This window comes from Talpa occidentalis, unplaced genomic scaffold (genome assembly GCF_014898055.3).
Source record: "Talpa occidentalis isolate TD23 unplaced genomic scaffold, MPIMG_talOcc4v2.1 talOcc4.14, whole genome shotgun sequence".
NCBI lineage: Eukaryota > Metazoa > Chordata > Mammalia > Eulipotyphla > Talpidae > Talpa > Talpa occidentalis.
Genome location: NW_023601433.1, coordinates 76,536,531 through 76,553,507, shown reverse-complemented (window position 1 = coordinate 76,553,507; position 16,977 = coordinate 76,536,531). Strand labels below are relative to the sequence as shown.

At 43.8% G+C, this 16,977-nt stretch overlaps 1 protein-coding gene across 9 annotated transcripts in view; it reads right to left on the bottom strand.

Annotated features, from left to right (window-relative positions):
• SFI1 (SFI1 centrin binding protein) overlaps positions 1-16,977 on the bottom strand; it is a 104,250-nt gene that overhangs the window by 45,918 nt on the left and 41,355 nt on the right. For 7 of the 9 annotated variants that reach the window (XM_037510932.2, XM_037510933.2, XM_054695260.1 and 4 more), the window contains 3 exons: positions 16,365-16,494; positions 13,238-13,399; positions 10,525-10,596 (listed from right to left, as the gene is read on the bottom strand). In XM_037510932.2, coding sequence (XP_037366829.1) covers positions 10,525-10,596; positions 13,238-13,399; positions 16,365-16,462 — 332 coding nt within the window. In that variant the 5' untranslated portion in view covers positions 16,463-16,494. Of the gene's footprint in view, positions 1-10,524; positions 10,597-13,237; positions 13,400-13,552; positions 13,594-16,364; positions 16,495-16,977 lie in introns of those variants that run through there. The other 2 variants (XM_037510942.2, XM_054695261.1) reach the window with 2 other exon arrangements.

The window sequence follows — 16,977 nt, the reverse complement described above, 5'->3', positions numbered from 1 at the left end:
ATCTGGCTGTGAAGACTGTAACAACAGTAAAAGAAAACAAGAGCAAATAAAAAGGGGGGGGAAGGCAACAAGAAAATAGAAGAGCAGTGACAGACTGCGTTAACAAGACCCCATCAAGGTGACTGATAACTCAAGACGCTGGTCCTATCAGTCTCTTTGAATTTCTTTTCATGGTTCTGCAGGTTACTAACGCATCCCTCCTCTGTACCCATTCAGTGTTTAAAACCTGGTCTTCAGTCTCGGGGCCGCCCCTTCCCTTACCTGAAGGCTGTACATTAAAAAAAAAAAAAAAGGAAAAAAAAAAAAAAAAACCTGGTCTTCAAAAATATACATAGGAAAGGTTTTCTCACGTTTCATAATTTTTTTTAAAAAAAGATGAAACACCAAAAAAAGCCCATCAAAAGAGGGAAGGTTAAATTCAACTAATGCTATGTAGTTGTTTTTTATGCATGAAGCAGAGCTAAGGAAAATGAGGTATAGAGATGCTCCAAAAAGTTAAGTGAAAAACAGTTACCTCACTTCCAGAACCTATATGTTGGAATTAATATACCCAAGCACTTATCTATATATTATTTATAAACACATACAAAATGTAAGCACATACATACATATTTGCATATATAGACGCGCATATGCATATGTATATACATATACAAATGATTATATTATACACAGTGAAAGTACAAAAAGATCACCAGAGAACCAACCAACACCAAGGGCTCTCTCAGGGAGGGAATATAGGAGACTAGTGTTTCCTACATTACACATTTCTGTAATGTGAAAAAAAATTGACAGTTTTGTTCATAATTTTAAAAAATGTTAATGAAGGGGCCTCCCTGGTGGCGCAGCAGTTGAGCGCTGGGTTGAAAAGCTGCCCGCGGCCTCTGCAGTGCCGGTTCCATCCCCGGCTGCTCCCCGGCCACTGGAGGAGGGTCCCGCATGGCGCGCAGACCTCTCCTGCCGCCCGTTGCTTCGGTCCTTCTGCCTGCTCTGCTCCCCGCTCTAGCTCTGGTGAATTCTCTCACCCTCCCGCAACTTCTGACGGTATCCAATGCTTGTATAAATAAATCTTTAAAAAAAAAAAAAAAGTTAATGAAGGGCCTCCCTGATGGCGCAAGGGGTTAAGACGTAATCTATGAAGTTGTCTGCAGCCATTGCAGCAAGCGTTTGATCCCCGGCGAGGGAGCTACCCACATGGCGCAGCAGACCTCTCCTGACTCACCCACTGCTCCTCTCAGCAGTGTATTTCAGTCAATCTGCCTGTTCTGTTCTCCACTCTGTCTCTAGTGACTTCTCTCACCCCCCACTCCTCTGGCCTGTACCTGTTCTTGTATGCATAAGTAAATAAGTCTTTAAAAAAGTTAATGAAAAAGAACCACTTCCATCTTGCACTTTAGAATGAACACATCCATCTAGCTTTCCTTTCACAAATCCCACTTAAAATAATAAACACATTTCAAAAGGTATATACCCACAAAGACAAGAGAAAAGGAACAAAGATGATGGACAAGAGATGTCAACAAATTTAGACGCTGGAAAGCAGGCAGGGGAGTAGCAACTGAGAACTAAGTGTCCTGTGATGGGGGACTGAAGAACCAACCAACTGGGGGCACCAGATGGAGTGTTCCAGAAAGGCACAGGAATGAGAAGCATCAGGATGGGGGAGCCCTGGAGATGAAAATACAGGTTTACAAGAAACAGCAAGGTAGCAGACACTGTATTCACCGAAGCAAAGACTCAGATTTATCTCTGGAAAGGATGAGCCAGAGGCTCATGAGGCTCTAGAATACCAGGGAAGTTCTAGAGGGGGTCCTAGACCAAGAATCTACATACTGAACAATGAGACCCACATTCCCTCCCCTCTGCTTGTAATCAGACATATAACCCTGCCCTCGCCCCCAACCCACCCTATCCTAGAAAGAATGAGAGGTATTCCTCTCCTCTGGGGAAAATTGATCAACTTACAGGAAAAGGCGTTCAGACAATGGCAGCTGTTGGTCCCAGTGAAATTGTCTGGTCTCTGCCTCAAAAGCCTAAAATGAAGCCCTCAATATACAAGTCCCTATGCATGCATATGAAAACTTATAAAATCAGTTTTAGTGCATAACTCTGCAATAGGAACAGACAATGAAAGGATTTCTTATCCCTTGAGACAGTGAACAAAAGCACACACACACAAAGGAGTCCAAAAGACAGTATGATCGGACAAAAATCTTTAAAAAAAATCACTACATTACTTCAAAATTTTATAGATGCTATTAAACAACAAAAAGAATAGAGAACAAGGCTTCCCCAGTGGCGCAGGTGGTTGAGCACAGCGCTGTGAAGCTGTCCTCAGTCTCTGCAACATGGGTTCGATTCTCCGCCTGCCAGGGAGATTCCCACATGGCGCGGCAGACCTCACCTGTTGCGCCTGCTGCTCCCCTCAGCAGTGTATTTCGGTTGTCTGCCTGTTCTGCTCCCCTCTCTGTCTCTGGTGAATCCTCTCACCCTCCCATTCCTCTGGCCTGTACCCCAGCTCTTGTATAAAAATAAATCAAAAAAAAAAAAAAGAATAGAAAACAAAACAAAGCTATTGAAAATTACAATCATGAGCGTGAAAGTTAAAAAAAAAAAAAAGATGTACAGATAGGCAAAACAAGAAGCTGATTGGTTTTGCAGGCCACAGGACTCAGCAGGGTGAAAGCAGGGCTTTTCCTCTAAACAGGATGAGAAGGCTGAGTAAAATGATGTGACTTAATTTACTCAGATCGCTGTTGAGAAGAGACTAAGTAGGGGCAAGTTCGGAAGCAAGAGGCCAGTGAGGAGGTTACAGGAGTGACTCAGGGGAGACATGATGATGTCTGACAACAGGAGTGTAGCAACTGGAGGAGGTGAAAAAAGGTTGGAGTCTGAATGTATTTTATTTTATTTTCTAAAGATTTATTTTTATTTTATTTATACAAGAACTGGGGTGCAGGCCAGATGTGTGGGAGGGTGAGAGGATTCACCAGAGACAGAGCGGGGAACAGAACAGGCAGAATGACCAAAATACACTGCTGAGGGGAGCAGCGGGCCAGACAGGAGAGGTCTGCCATGCCATGAGGGTTGCTCCGCGGCTGGCAGGGATTGAACCGGCACTGCAGAGGCTGTGGACAACTTCACAGCGCTGAGCTCAACCACCTGCGCCACCAGGGAGGCCCTTATTTTATTTTTTTAAAAAGATTTATTTATGTGTACAAGAACTGGGGCGCAGGCCAGAGGTGCAGATGGTGAGAGGATTCACCAGAGACAGAGTGGGGAACAGAACAGGCAGATAGACTGAAATACACTGCTGAGGGGAGCAGCGGGTGAGTCAGGAGAGGTCTGCTGCGCTATGTGGGCTGCTCCCTGGCCAGCCGGGGGATCAAACTTGTGCTGCAGTGGCTGCAGACTGCTTCATAGGTTGTGCCTTAACCCCTTGGGTCACTGGGGAGGCCCTGAATGTATTTTAAAGGTTGAAACAATGTAATTTTGACATTGGCTTTTAAATTGGGATGTGAGAGAACAAAAGGAAGCAAGAATGACTCCCCGGTCTCTGACTCCTGTACCTGAATGGGTGGGAGTTTCCTTTAACTGAAAGCTGGAAGAGTGAGCTGGGAGGTTTGTGGGGGGAACTCCAGACTTCTATTTTGAGTGTTAAGGTGTGTTGTCTATTAAACACATGATGTAGCTGTCACATACACAGCAGACTAGAGTCTAAGGCGAGGGCTGGCCTGGGTGAATACCTTTGGGAATCACCTTGAAATTTGAAGATTGGCAATGGCTGTGAGGTAGATAAAGAGGCAGTGCAAGAAATGGGTATGGGGTCTTTAGATGAGGAGGAACCAACAAAAGAGTTAGAAGGGGCACTCAAAGAAGTAGAAGGAACACCATAAGCAGATAGTAACCTGGAAGCTGAGAGAATAAAGGGGTTCTTGAGGAAGGGAATGTTGCTGACTAATGTAGATTAAGAAAGTTTAACAAGTCACCACTGATTTTAGCAAATTTAGTGGCCTCAACAAAAATAGTTTTGTTGGAATCTAAAGCCTTGTGGGATGGATTTAAGGAAGACCACAAAAAGAGGTACTGGAGACATGGTGTATGGTTATGAGATTTGACATAAAGGGGAACAACAAGAGAGTGCTAGCTGCAGCAGGAAGTTAGGTCAGAAAGATTTTTTTTTTTAGCATGGGAAAAATAATAATAGCATTAAATGCTGGTACAAATGTTTGAGCAAACAGGGAGAAACTGATGCATGAAAGAGAAATAAAGCACAGAGTGGTGCCCTTCAGTAGGCATGTGGGAAATACAGTGCAAAAGTCAAGGATTTTGCCACAGATAAGAGCAGGATCAGCTCCTCACCTAACATTAGGGAAAGCAGGTTGTATGCCAATAGTGGTGGAGAGAGAAGGGAGCTTGTGGAGGTCTCTTCTATTTTCCCAAGAAAATAGGAAGCAAGGCCCTTAGATAAGAATAAGGAAAAAATATTAATGTCAAACTGTCAAAGGACATGACTGTTTACTTATTTCCAAAGTTTGCTAAAAAAAATTTTTCATTTCTTCTTTTCAGAAAGCTAGGCAACTACCTCACGTTTTAGATTGCATTATATTCACACACATATTGTATTATTTTTGCTCAACCAATTCAACAGTCATTTTTGTCACTTTATTAATGATAAAACAACTTCCATTTATAAAAGTTAAAATATCCTCCAAGCACATAAAGGCATTATTTGGTTGTTTCTAGTAAGCTATCACTCCCCTCTAACGTTCCTAAAAAGTGAAATAAATAACTCAGTATGGAACTAGACCCCCCCCACAAAAAAAGTTCATCCTTACCCAAAGTAACAAATAAACCACTTGTAAAAAAAAAAAAAAATGCAAACTGAAAACAACTACTCCTTCACAAATTCCTGAGTCAATGGAAACAAAATACCAGAATTCTAATTCTGATAGATGCTTAGAGAACAAATACTCTCACTGACAGTAAGAATATTTTATAATTCAGAAACAGGCCCACAGCCATAATTGAACCCTAGTTCAAACAATTAGCTAGGATCGGGCCTCCCCAGTGGCGCAGCAGTTGAGCGCTGGGTTGCGAAGCTGCCCGCAGCCTCTGCAGCGCCGGTTCGATCCCTGGCTGCTCCCCAGCCACTGGAGGAGGGTCCCACATGGCGCGCAGACCTCTCCTGCCGCCCGCTGCTCCCCTCAGCAGTGTACTTCGGTCCTTCTGCCTGCTCTGCTCCCCGCTCTGGCTCTGGTGAATTCTCTCACCCTCCCGCGCTTCTGACTGTACCCAGTGCTTGTATAAATAATAAATAAATAAATCTTTTAAAAAAATCTAAATAACTATTAAATAACTTAAAAAAAAATTAGCTAGGATCTGGGTTAAAACCAAACTCAGGTGCCCTAAGTTTCCTAGATATCCTTTCCTCTGTACCCTGCTACCACACAAGAGCAAAGAAAGTAGAAAGAGTATAATGTGCATGTGTTAAAGTAATTTAGAAGACATTGGTCACTGGCTAGCCCCTCCTTCCTCACCAGCTGATATAGTATATAAAGGCCAAAAAGACTCCTTTCCTAAGCGCCTCCTTTGCTAAAGTTGACAGTAACATAGCTCTGGCCAATGAGGCAGAAGCTGAATAAAGCTAGGGGACCCTTTAAAAGTTTTACTGTCTTGGTAGGGAAAAACTGAGTTGACACCACCCTTCCTTCCTCCTTACTATGAAAAGCTTAAACAGTTATTTTTTTTTTAAAGATTTATTTATCTATTTGATACAAGCACTGGGTGCAGTCAGAAACACGGGAGGGTGAGAGAATTCACCAGAGTCAGAGCGGGGAGCAGAGCAGGCAGAAGGACCAAAGTACACTGCTGAGGGGAGCAGCGGGCGGCAGGAGAGGTCTGCGCGCCATGTGGGACCCTCCTCCTGTGGCCGGGGAGCAGCTGGGGATCGAACCAGCGCTGCAAAGGCCGCAGGCAGCTTCTCAACCCAGCGCTCAACTGCTGCGCCACCGGGGAGGCCCTTGAACAGTTGTCTTGCAACTATGCAGTGTCATCTCTGAGGACAAAGGGGAATATGCTAAGTATGGTGAAGTATAAAATATAAAAGTTCAAGTTTCTGATGGCATCACTGAAGAGCTGAACCAATACCAACCTCTAGAATGCTCTGAGAAATAGTAAATCCCACTGTCAGGCTTTCACTTACTTAGAGTCAAATGCATTTCTAACTAACACATTCAGCATTTCTCAAGTACTCAGAATATCAATAGGTATTATTTAAAAAGAGGTTTCTGGGCCTGCGCAGGAGGTTGAGCTCAGTGCTGTGAAGCTGTCCACAGCCTCTGCAGTGCCAGTCTGATCCCCGCCAGGTGGCAGAGCAACCCACATGGAGTGGCAGACCTCTCCACTCTCGCCCACTGCTCCCCTCAGCAGTGTATTTCAGTCTGCCTGTTCTGTTCCCCGCTCTGTCTCTGGTGAATCCTCTCACCCTCCCACACATCTGGCCTGTACCCCGGTTTTTGTATAAAAAAATAAATCTTGGGCCTTCCCGGTGGCGCAGCAGTGGAGTGCTGGGTTGCGAAGCTGCCCACAGCCTCTGCAGCGCTGGTTCGATCCCAGGCCACCGGGTGAGGATCCCACATGGCGTGACAGACCTCTCCTACTGCCCGCTGCTCCCCTTAGCAGTGTACTTAGGTCCTTCTGCCTGTTCTGCTCTCTGCTCTAGCTCTGGTGAATTCGCTCACCCTCCTGCGCTTCTGTCTGTACCTAGTGCTTGTATGAATAAATAAATCTTTTTTTTTTTTTTTTTAAATTGTGTTCTTTTTTTTTATAGAGGCATGTTTTTATTTATTTATTTATTATATTTGTTTGTTTGTTTTGTTTATACATGCACTGGGTACAGTCAGAAGCGCGGGAGGGTGAGAGAATTCACCAGAGCCAGAGCGGGGAGCAGAACAGGCAGAAGGACCGAAGCACACTGCTGAGGGGAGCAGCGGGTGGCAGGAGAGGTCTGTGCACCATGTGGGATCCTCCTCCGGGGCCGGGGAGCAGCCGGGGATCGAACCGGAGCCGAGGAGGCTGTGGGCAGCTTCGCAACCCAGCGCTCAACCGCTGCGCCACCGGGGAGGCCCTGAATAAATAAATCTTTAATAAATAAATAAATCTTAAAAAGAGGTTCCCCATTAAATATGGTCAAATATAAGTTAAATAAAATTACATACTAAAAGGGCTTAGGGAAGAGAATGGAGGCAACAACATAGTTTTTCAATTTCTGAATCTCCATAAAATACATAGAGCAATGTAGCAAAACGGAAAACATATCTATCAATAAAACAAAACCAGGTGATGAGGTAGTCCAAGAATCCAAAATGCAAGGGAGGACAACCCAGTCACACCCAGAGTCAAAAGACCTATGTGATATTAACATTTGCATAGAAGGGGAAGGGAATAACAAGGGAGGCATATGAGGAACTTGAGAATGGGAGAAGCCCAAACAGTCAGTAACTAGTCACTGGAAAGTAAGGAGGCCCAACTTGAGACCAAGGGCTGAAACTGTCAGTTTGTTCCCTCCAACACCAGGGCTAACATAAGAAAAATGGATACTGCTGAAGCTGTCCCGCCCCTGTAGTCTCAAACCTCAACAGCCAGGCTCCCTTCCAGGACTGGCTTCATATTAATAAGAAACTATTGGGAGTGGAATGAAAATTAAGCAGGAGAGGGACAACAAAAACAAGGAAAAGAGAGGACCAGACCAAGTGTGGTAGGGGAACAGAACCAGGACAACCCATAGAGTAAACTACCATATTTTTTAATAGTGTACAGAAATGACAGAAAAGGGAGCTATGTGAAATGAGGAAAGCTTAACTGAATGGGGTCTCACTCTAAAAAGTTCAGAAAAATTAGCTTCACAAAAAAATGAGGTCAAATCCTAACCAAAGTTATTATATGAGAAAAGTAAAGGAGCAGAATAACATGCCTATACATGAAGAAAATTTGCCAGAAAGATGTGCTCACAACACAGAAAAACAAAAACACAAACCCCCTTAACCCACTAATTCAAAATGAACTAAATGACTTTAAGAAACTAAATCCATAGCTAGGCATATCCTATTGAAACTCCTAAAAACTAGGACAGAGAATAAATCTTCAAAAGAGCAACATTTAAACTAACAGTTTACAAGTGGAAGTCTTAAGACAATGAAGTCTCTTCAAAGTGCTGGAGACAAAAACTTGCAACCTAGACTTCTCTGTGAAATATTCTTCAAAAATGAAAGTGAAATAAAATCATTTTAAGCAGATAATATTGGAGAGTTGATCACAAGCAGACCCACCCTAAAGGAAATACTCAGAGATGTTCTGATAGAAGAAAATCACAGATGGAAACCTGGAGATACAGAAGAAGAAAAAGAGCAGCAAAAAGGGGTAAACACAAGAATAAATCTTAGTGAACACTGGCTGATATTGGAGAAGAATAATAGTGTTTTGTAGAATTTAAATACAAACGGAATTAAGGGGCCTCCCTGGTGGCGCAGCGGGTTAAGCGCAGTGCTGTGAAGCTGTCCACAGCCTCTGCAGTGCCGGTTCCATTCCCGGCCAGCCATGGAGATCCCCACATGGCGCAGCAGACCTCTCCTGTCTCGCCCGCTGCTCCCCTCAGCAGTGTATTTCAGTCCTTCTGCCTGTTCTGCTCCCTGCTCTGTCTCTGGTGAATTCTCACCCTCCCCCCACCCCCGCCCGAGCCTCTGGCTTCTACCCGAGTGCTTGTATAAATAAATAAATCTTAAAAAAAATAAAATAACCTTTATAAAAAAAAAACTAAATGGAATTAAAATTACATTATGAGCACACATAACAATAAGAGCATAAAAGTGTCTTGAGAGAGACAGTGTTCTCAGGACCTTGTCTTGTTTGGGAAGAGGGTAAAGAACCAACTAACATTAGACTCTGAGAAGGCAAAGGCATTTATAAATAATAAAGATATGGTCTTTATGGCAGTCAGTAAAAAAATAAAGGAGTATATAACTTCTATACTAACGGGGTGTGATGTAAATAAAATACTCAACTGAATAAAAGGAAAAAATAAGACACTTCTGATAATGGGAAACTAGGCAGTTCAGATCAATTCTCCCTCTGAAAATGAGAAAAGCAGGACCAAAAAAAAAAAAAAATTACACAAACACACATATTTGAAGGCACTGAAGAACTACTGAGGAGGTAAGGAAGACTAGGGTGGAACTCCAGAAGAAAAAGCAGAGGTGAACTATGCCAAGTGCCTGCATCCAGGCCAAGCTGTAGCCACACTGGGAACCTTGCCGGTGAAAACCCAGAAAACAGGGCCTCGCTGGTGGCACAAGGGATTAAAGCACAGCACTGTGAAGCTACCCGCAGTCTCTGCAGCAGAAGTTCAATCCCAGGCCAGCCAGGTAGCTACCCACATGGAGCAGCAGACCTCTCCTGTCTCGCCCGCTGCTCCCCTCAGCAGTGTGTTTCAGTCAGTCTGCCTGTTCAAGATACCCTGAGCGATATACAAGGTTAGGAAAGTCACAGTCAGGAAAATGAACACTGGAAAGGTTTTAGTAGGGGATAAACTAAAGGGAGTAGCAAAGCCATGATATTTCAGTTTTTAAAAAATGCTTACATCCTCAATGGCCCCATCTCCTTATGCAACATACCCTACACTGGCCCCTTCTCTCCACTCCACACCCACTATCTCCTGCCCCGTGACTCCTCCTTGCAGTTCACCCTCTGCAGCAACACAGCTACAGCAATTCCCCCCAAAATCCACAGTGGGCAGTGACCTCTGCAAAGTGAAATCATGCAGAGGGACTTGCTCTTCACTAAAATCTCTCTCCTCTTGTCAGTGTCAACTTTTCCCCAAGTTCTGTGCTAGATCAAGTTAATTTGTCAGTTTTTTTTTTTTTTAAACTAAGTTGTTGTTTTTTTTTTTTTTTTAATAGAGGCATGTTTTTATTTATTTATTTGTTTGTTTTGTTTATACATGCACTAGGTACAGACAGAAGCGCGGGAGGGTGAGAGAATTCACCAGAGCCAGAGTAGTGAGCAGAGCAGGCAGAAGGACCGAAGTACACTGCTGAGGGGAGCAGCGGGCGGCAGGAGAGGTCTGCGCGTCATGTGGGACCCTCCTCCGGTGGCAGGGGCGAAGCCGGGGATCAAACCGGTGCCGCAGAGGTCACGGGAAGCTTCGCAACCCAACGCTCAACCGCTGCGCCACTGGGGAGGCCCTAATTTGTCAGTTTTGACAGTTTTCTGAAAGTATTCATTTACTTCTCCTGGGCAAATGTTATTTTCCCCCCAAAGGGCTCACTTGTCTTGGTTTACTTATGATTCCTTCATGTACTCATTTAATCAAACTAGTAAGTGTTCAATTACCACTACATTATATGTCTGCCCGGAGAGGTAAAGGAGAGGATCGTAACACATGTCCAAATAAAGGTTATGTAAGGACTTACTAAAAACAAAAACCTCTAAGTTCAGCAGACATTTGATATTCTGAGTGAATACTACCTGGCTTTAGAAGGAAATACTCTTCCAAAAGTCATTCGAATCCACAAATATAAGAATTTTCTGGCCACACATCTGAAAGAAGGAAAGAGGATATGTGCATTTTACAACTTCACTTTGTAAGAGCAGTCCTCCTGGCTCTTGGTGCTCTGAAGGCCCACGGCATCCAGACCCTGGTGCATCCGTGTTTGGGTTTTAGGAAAAAAGGAGGAAAAAAAAAACCCACAGCAGTTTTGGAGACACTCAGGTCAGGTCTGAACCTGGCCAACACCATTCAGATACAGCAGAGCTTACTTGCCCAGCTCCAGCACGAGACAGTGCCGGGCACTACTAGGGTTTTGGTTTTGAATCCTTAGGTGCTTTTGAAAGTATCCAAATTCTCACTGGCACCAATTAGGTTCAAGTTTGTGTTCACACCAAGCAATTCTTGCAAACAGCTAGTTTAGAAAATGGACCAATCAGTTTTGAAAGGTGGGTGACCTGAAGGGGGATATAAGCACAGGCTTGACTCAGGTTCAGGATGGAAACCAAGAAAGGCAGCTTAAAAAGAGAGGCTTGACTCAGTTTGGGAGAAGTTTCAGGAGAATTAACTTTGGCTTCAGGAGGAAACAGACTGGGCTTAAGGAGAGGTGCCACTGCAGCACCTGTGACTACCACCAGCAGTCACAGGTTAGTTGGATCCAGGTCCACCACTTACCCATGTGCCACCAGTTCCAGCCTCCCTTCAAAGGGACACCACCATCTCGCACAAGCAGTTTTTGGTTTGGACTAATGGAGAGTGTGGACACTATCTGGAGTAGGACAGCTGGCCATTTGTGGCCTTAGGAACTCTTCCCTTATCCCTATGTCCCCTTTGTAAATAAACCCTGTTGTTGCACCGTGAGATTGTGCTGTGTTCATAGCAACTGTGAACACACAGGTGAGTACTCCACAGAGCAATCCTCTCAAACATTAGACACTTTAATTTGGTTTATGTCATCAGTTTTCTGCAAAGACGGGGGAAGTTTTAAAATCCCAGGGAGAGAGATGCTAGTACGAGTCAAAAGGTGAATTAGTCTTCCATTAACCAGAGCATAGGATGGGATATGTTTATAAACCTAAAATGAAGCAAATTACTTTTTTTCAAAAAAAAGATTTCTTTTTTTTTTTCCAAAAAAAAAAAAGATTTCTTTATTTATGCATACAAGAACTGGGGTGTAAGCCAGAGCAGGGGTGGTTAAGAGGATTCACTAGAAAAAGTGGGGAGCAGAACATGCAGATCTACTGAAATACACTGTTGAGGGGTGCAGAGGGTGAGATGAGAGGTCTGCTGCGCCATGTGGGTTAGCTCCCTGGCAGGCTGGGGATCAAACTTGTGCTGCAGTGGCTGGCAGTAGCTTGACAGCACTATCTTCAACCCCTGTGCCACCAGGGAGGACCCGAACCAAATTACTTTTTAAAAATACTTTCATTATAAAGTATATTGTTGGGGCCTTCCTGATGGTTCAAGGGGCTAAATCTCAGCACTATGAAGCTATCAATAGCCACTATAGCACGAGTTTGATCCCTGGCCAGGGAGATACCCACATGGCGAGCAGAGCTCTCCTGTCTCTCCCGCTGCTCCCCTCAACAGTGTAATTCAGTCAATCTGCCTGTTTTGCCCCCACTCTGTCTCTGGTGAATATTCTCACCACCCCCCACATCTCTGGCCTACACCCCAGTTCTTGTATGCATAAATATATAAACTAAATCTTTAAAAAAAAAAAGTCTTTTGTTGATGAAGACTTAAGTGGAAGAAAAGGAAGTACATGATAAGGTTTTTGTTCATGCTATTCTTCCTGCCTAAAATGCCTCATCTTTAATGACTGCTCTTATGTGAAGTCTTTCTGGATCTTCCCCAACCGAAAGAGAGTAGCTTTGTACTCTGAGCACCCTGTTCAAGCCGTTAGTGTAACATTATGATACCATATCACAGTAATCAGCTCACAAGATACCTGTTGTTCCCTCTGCACTGTTAGCCCCCAGGGCAGGGACCATTTCTTAGAGTATGCAGTACTTAGTACAGTGCCTGGTACACACAAAGAGTTGACACGTCTTTGGCCAGTTAAACATTGAACTCACTTTGGATTGCTCTTCCAAATGGACAGCTTGTCCTTTAGGTGGCATATTCTTACATTATCCTTCAGAACTCAGCTTAAACTGTAATTCCTCTCCAGGAAGTTATGGCTGGCTACACGTGTGGCTCTTCATGCCACATAGGTATTAAATTATTCTGCTTTCACAGCACTTACAACACTCTTGTGGCTTGTTTAATCTGTCAAGCCCACCTGATTTTACTTTCATGAAACCATGGATCAGGGAGATTTTATTCACCACGGGTGCTCAGTATCTAGCATAACACCAGGCAGAGCAGGCACTTAATAAATTTTTGCTGAGTGAATAGATGCCTTTGATAGACCTAATCAAGAGTAGCTGGAAATGAAGCTGTACTTGGAGCGTGTTTAGACTGCTTCTGGAAGACCCTTTATAGTTTACACATTGTGGAGACCATGAATGTAAAAACTCAATAAGAGATTTCATCTGCATTTCCTTTTTTATCTGAACATTCTGCTCTGATGAGCAGCCATCAGTATCTCCAACTAATTGAGGGAAGAGAATAAGAATCTTCCCTCATCTTAACCAGAAAGGGAGAACAATGGGAAAGTCACCTACAGCAGTTAACTACTCACAAGCTCACCTGATACGCAACTCTCTTAACCGGCCCCTTCGGGTCCAAGCATGTGGGGCACGATGCTGCACTGGCTGACGGGTACTAGGGGTCCTAGAGAAGGCAGAAGACTTCTTGTTGGACAGTATTTTTGGAGGATAAGGTTTCTTAACTGCACCATCTCCAAAAGACCTAAAATTTGAGGAGAAAGGGGGAAGGAGAGAATCAAATTACTTCTGTGTGTGATATAAATACCTTTTAACATCAAGCAAAATTAGATAAGCTCACTGAGTTAGACAACTATGCTTCAGGGACAATAAGCAAACCAATCTCTGACAAAAATACCTGCCACTCACTGGACATGGGTACTTTGGGGTCAGCAGGAACTAGAGTTGGAGATTATATTGGAGACATTAGCCCTAACACTCTTTCAATAGGTCATAGTAAGGGGATCATCACAATTCAGATTCTTAGAGACAAACAGTAGAATGCTGGTTTCCATGGGACTTCGAGGAGTTACTATTTAATGCGTACAGGGTTTCTGTTTAGATGATAAAAAAATTTTGGACATAGAAAGTGATGATGGCAACACAATACTGTGAATGTACTTAATGCACAAGACTGTAAACTTAAAAGTAATTAAAATGTTAATTTTATGTTATGCATATTTTGCCACAATAAAAAAAAAACTCTGAATATGATAAAACCCACTAATGGGTGAATTGTATGGCATGTGAACAGTAGCTATGTTAATTCTTTTCTGCACAAATGGAAAAAAACATAATAGAAAGATCAAGGTGTTCTTTAAAAATACCAATAAAATTATGGAAGGGCCTCCCTGGTGGCACAAGGGGTTAAGATGCAACCTATGAAGCTGACCACAGACTCTGCAGCACGAGTTCAATCCCCCAGCCGGCCAGGGAGCAACCCACATGGTGCAATGACCACTTCTGACTCGCCCACTACTCCCCTCAGCAGGAGGGGAGTCAATCTGCCTGTTCTGTTCCCCACTCTGTCTCGGGTGAATCCTCTCACCCCTGTACCTCTGGCCTGTACCCCAGCTCTTGTATGCATAAATAAATCTTTAAAAATAAATAAATAAAATTACGGAATAGTCAGTGACAGTGATCAAGACAAAAGGCCAAGTAAAGCAACACTGAGAAACGGGAGACACATGATGATAAAATCCCAAGATGACATTATAAATAACTTGATTAAAAAAAAAAGTAAATAAAATGGAGACACTGACAAGAATATAAAATATGAATAGTCCAGGGCCTCCCCGGTGGCATAGCAGTTGAGCGCTGGGTTGCAAAGCTGCCCGCAGCCTCTGCAGCGCTGGTTCGATCCCCAGCTGCTCCCTGGCCACAGAAGGAGGGTCCCGCATGGCGCGCAGACCTCTCCTGCAGCCTGCTGAGGCTCCCCTCAAGCAGTGTACTTCGGTCCTTCTGCCTGCTCTGCTCCCCGCTCTGGCTCTGGTGAATTCTCTCTCCCTCCCGTGCTTCTGACTGTATCCAGTGTTTGTATGAATAAATAAATCTTTAAAATAAAATAAAATAAAAAATAAAATATAATATGAATAGTCCAATAACCATTTACAAAACTGAAAAGTGGGCCTCCCTGGTGGCGCAGCAGTTGAGCGCTGGGCTGCGAAGCTGCCCGCAGCCTGCTCAGTACCAGTTCGATCCCTGGCCACTGGCGAGGGTCCCATATGGCACGACAGACCTCTCCTGCCACGCCTGCTGCTCCCCTCAGCAGTGTACTTTGTCAGTCTGCCTGTTCTGCTCCCCGCTCTGGCTATGGTGAATTCTCTCACTCTCCCGCGCTTCTGACTGTATCCAGTGCTTGTATAAATAAATAAATAAACCTTTAAAAAAAACCAAACTGAAAAGTAATAAACTTTGCAGCAAGAAAATTCTAGGCCTAGATGGTATTGTCAAATTCCACCAAAATTTAAGAGAAAATGTATGCCAATCCCACATCAAGTATTGCAGAAAATTAAAAAAAAAGGAACACTCCCCATCTCAAATCTATATAAACCAAGGTGGTTTTTATGAGGCCATCCACAATCTTATCACATAACTTGACAAGGATTTTTTTTTCCTTTTTTTTTTTTTTAAGATTTATTTTTATTTATTTATACAAGCACTGGGTACAGTCAGAAGCACGGGAGGGTGAGAGAATTCACCAGAGCCAGAGCGGGGAGCAGAGCAGGCAGAAGGACTGTAGTACACTGCTGAGGGGAGCAGCGGGCGGCAGGAGAGGTCTGCGCGCCATGTGGGACCCTCCTCCTTGAAAATGAGTACATACATAAAACTCTTAACATTAGTGACACTGAAAAAGGATAACATGGAGAATTACAGAAAGGGAAAATTAATGTTAGAAAAATGAACCATTAAAACAATCAATATCAGGGGCGTCCCTGGTGGTGCAAGGGGTTAAGCACTGCACTATAAAGCAATCCACAGCCTCTGCAGCATGAATTCAATCCCCAGCTGGCCAGGGAGCTACCCACATGGCGCAACAGACCTCTCAGTACTTCAGTCAGTCTGCCTGTTCTGTTCCGCACTCTGTCTCTGGTGAATCCTCTTATGAGAGAGGACAATAAATCTTTAAGATTTATTTCTTTGTGCATACAAGATCTGAGGTACAGGCCAGATGTGCGGGAGGGTGAGAGGATTCACCAGAGACAGAGCCAGGAACAGAACAGGCAGAGAGACAAAATACACTGCTGAGCAGAGCAGTGGACATGACTGAGAAGTCTGCCGCACCATGTGGGTTGCTCTGCGGCTGGCAGCAATTGAACCGGAACTGCAGAGGCTGTGGACAGCTTCACAGCGCTGCGCTCAACCGCCTGCACCACCAGGGAGGTCCTCAAAATCAGAATTTTAACAAAGGGTATGTCTACACACTCAAAACAGTTTTGGATTGTAAAGTATGAAATGTATATTATACTCATTCTGGATGAGAAACTCAAAATACTGACAACAAAAAATTCTTACCCAAAGTCAGCCCGTAGGAACTTTCCCACACTCATTTAGGAAAACTTTTTATTATTATATTTCACACACAAAATATTTGCAGGCTTTTATGTGGACCACAATTTCAGTTGGTTTTGTTTTTTGTTTGTTTTGGGCAAAGTTTCATCATCACTTACTTGGAGGCAGCCTTCTTCTCCATGGTCTGCTTAGTCCCTTTTTGGTAAAAATTCTGCCAGTGGCTTGACATATACTTCTTAGTGTTCAGATTCTTCATGAATCAAAGTCTTTTATCTTCCCTTTCTAACTCTAAGAAAAAGGAGAATAAAAGTAAATTATCGGGAGCCTCTTATGAGTCACATTTCTGAAGTTACATGCTAGTTCCTACTTTCCTGCCTCCATATTAATGAAACACCAGATGGACAAGGGAGGTCTCTAAAATATTCTTTTTAAAAGCTATTTTTTCTTTTTTAAAGATTTATTTATACTATGACTAGGGTACAGTTCAGAGGTGCGGGAGGGTGAGAGAATTCACCAGAGACAGAGTGGGGAGCAGAACAGGCAGACAGACCAAAGACACTGCTGAGGGGAGCAGCGGGCGAGACAGAAGAGGTCTGCCTCGCCATGTGGGTTTCTCCCTGGCCAGCCGGGAATTGAACCTGCGCTGAAGAGCCTGTGGACAGCTTCACAGCGTGGCGCTCAACCCGCTGCACCACCGGGGATGCCCTTAAAAGCTATTTTTTCTTAAGACTTGTGCCTCCCCGTTGGCACAGGCAATTGAGTGCAGCGCTG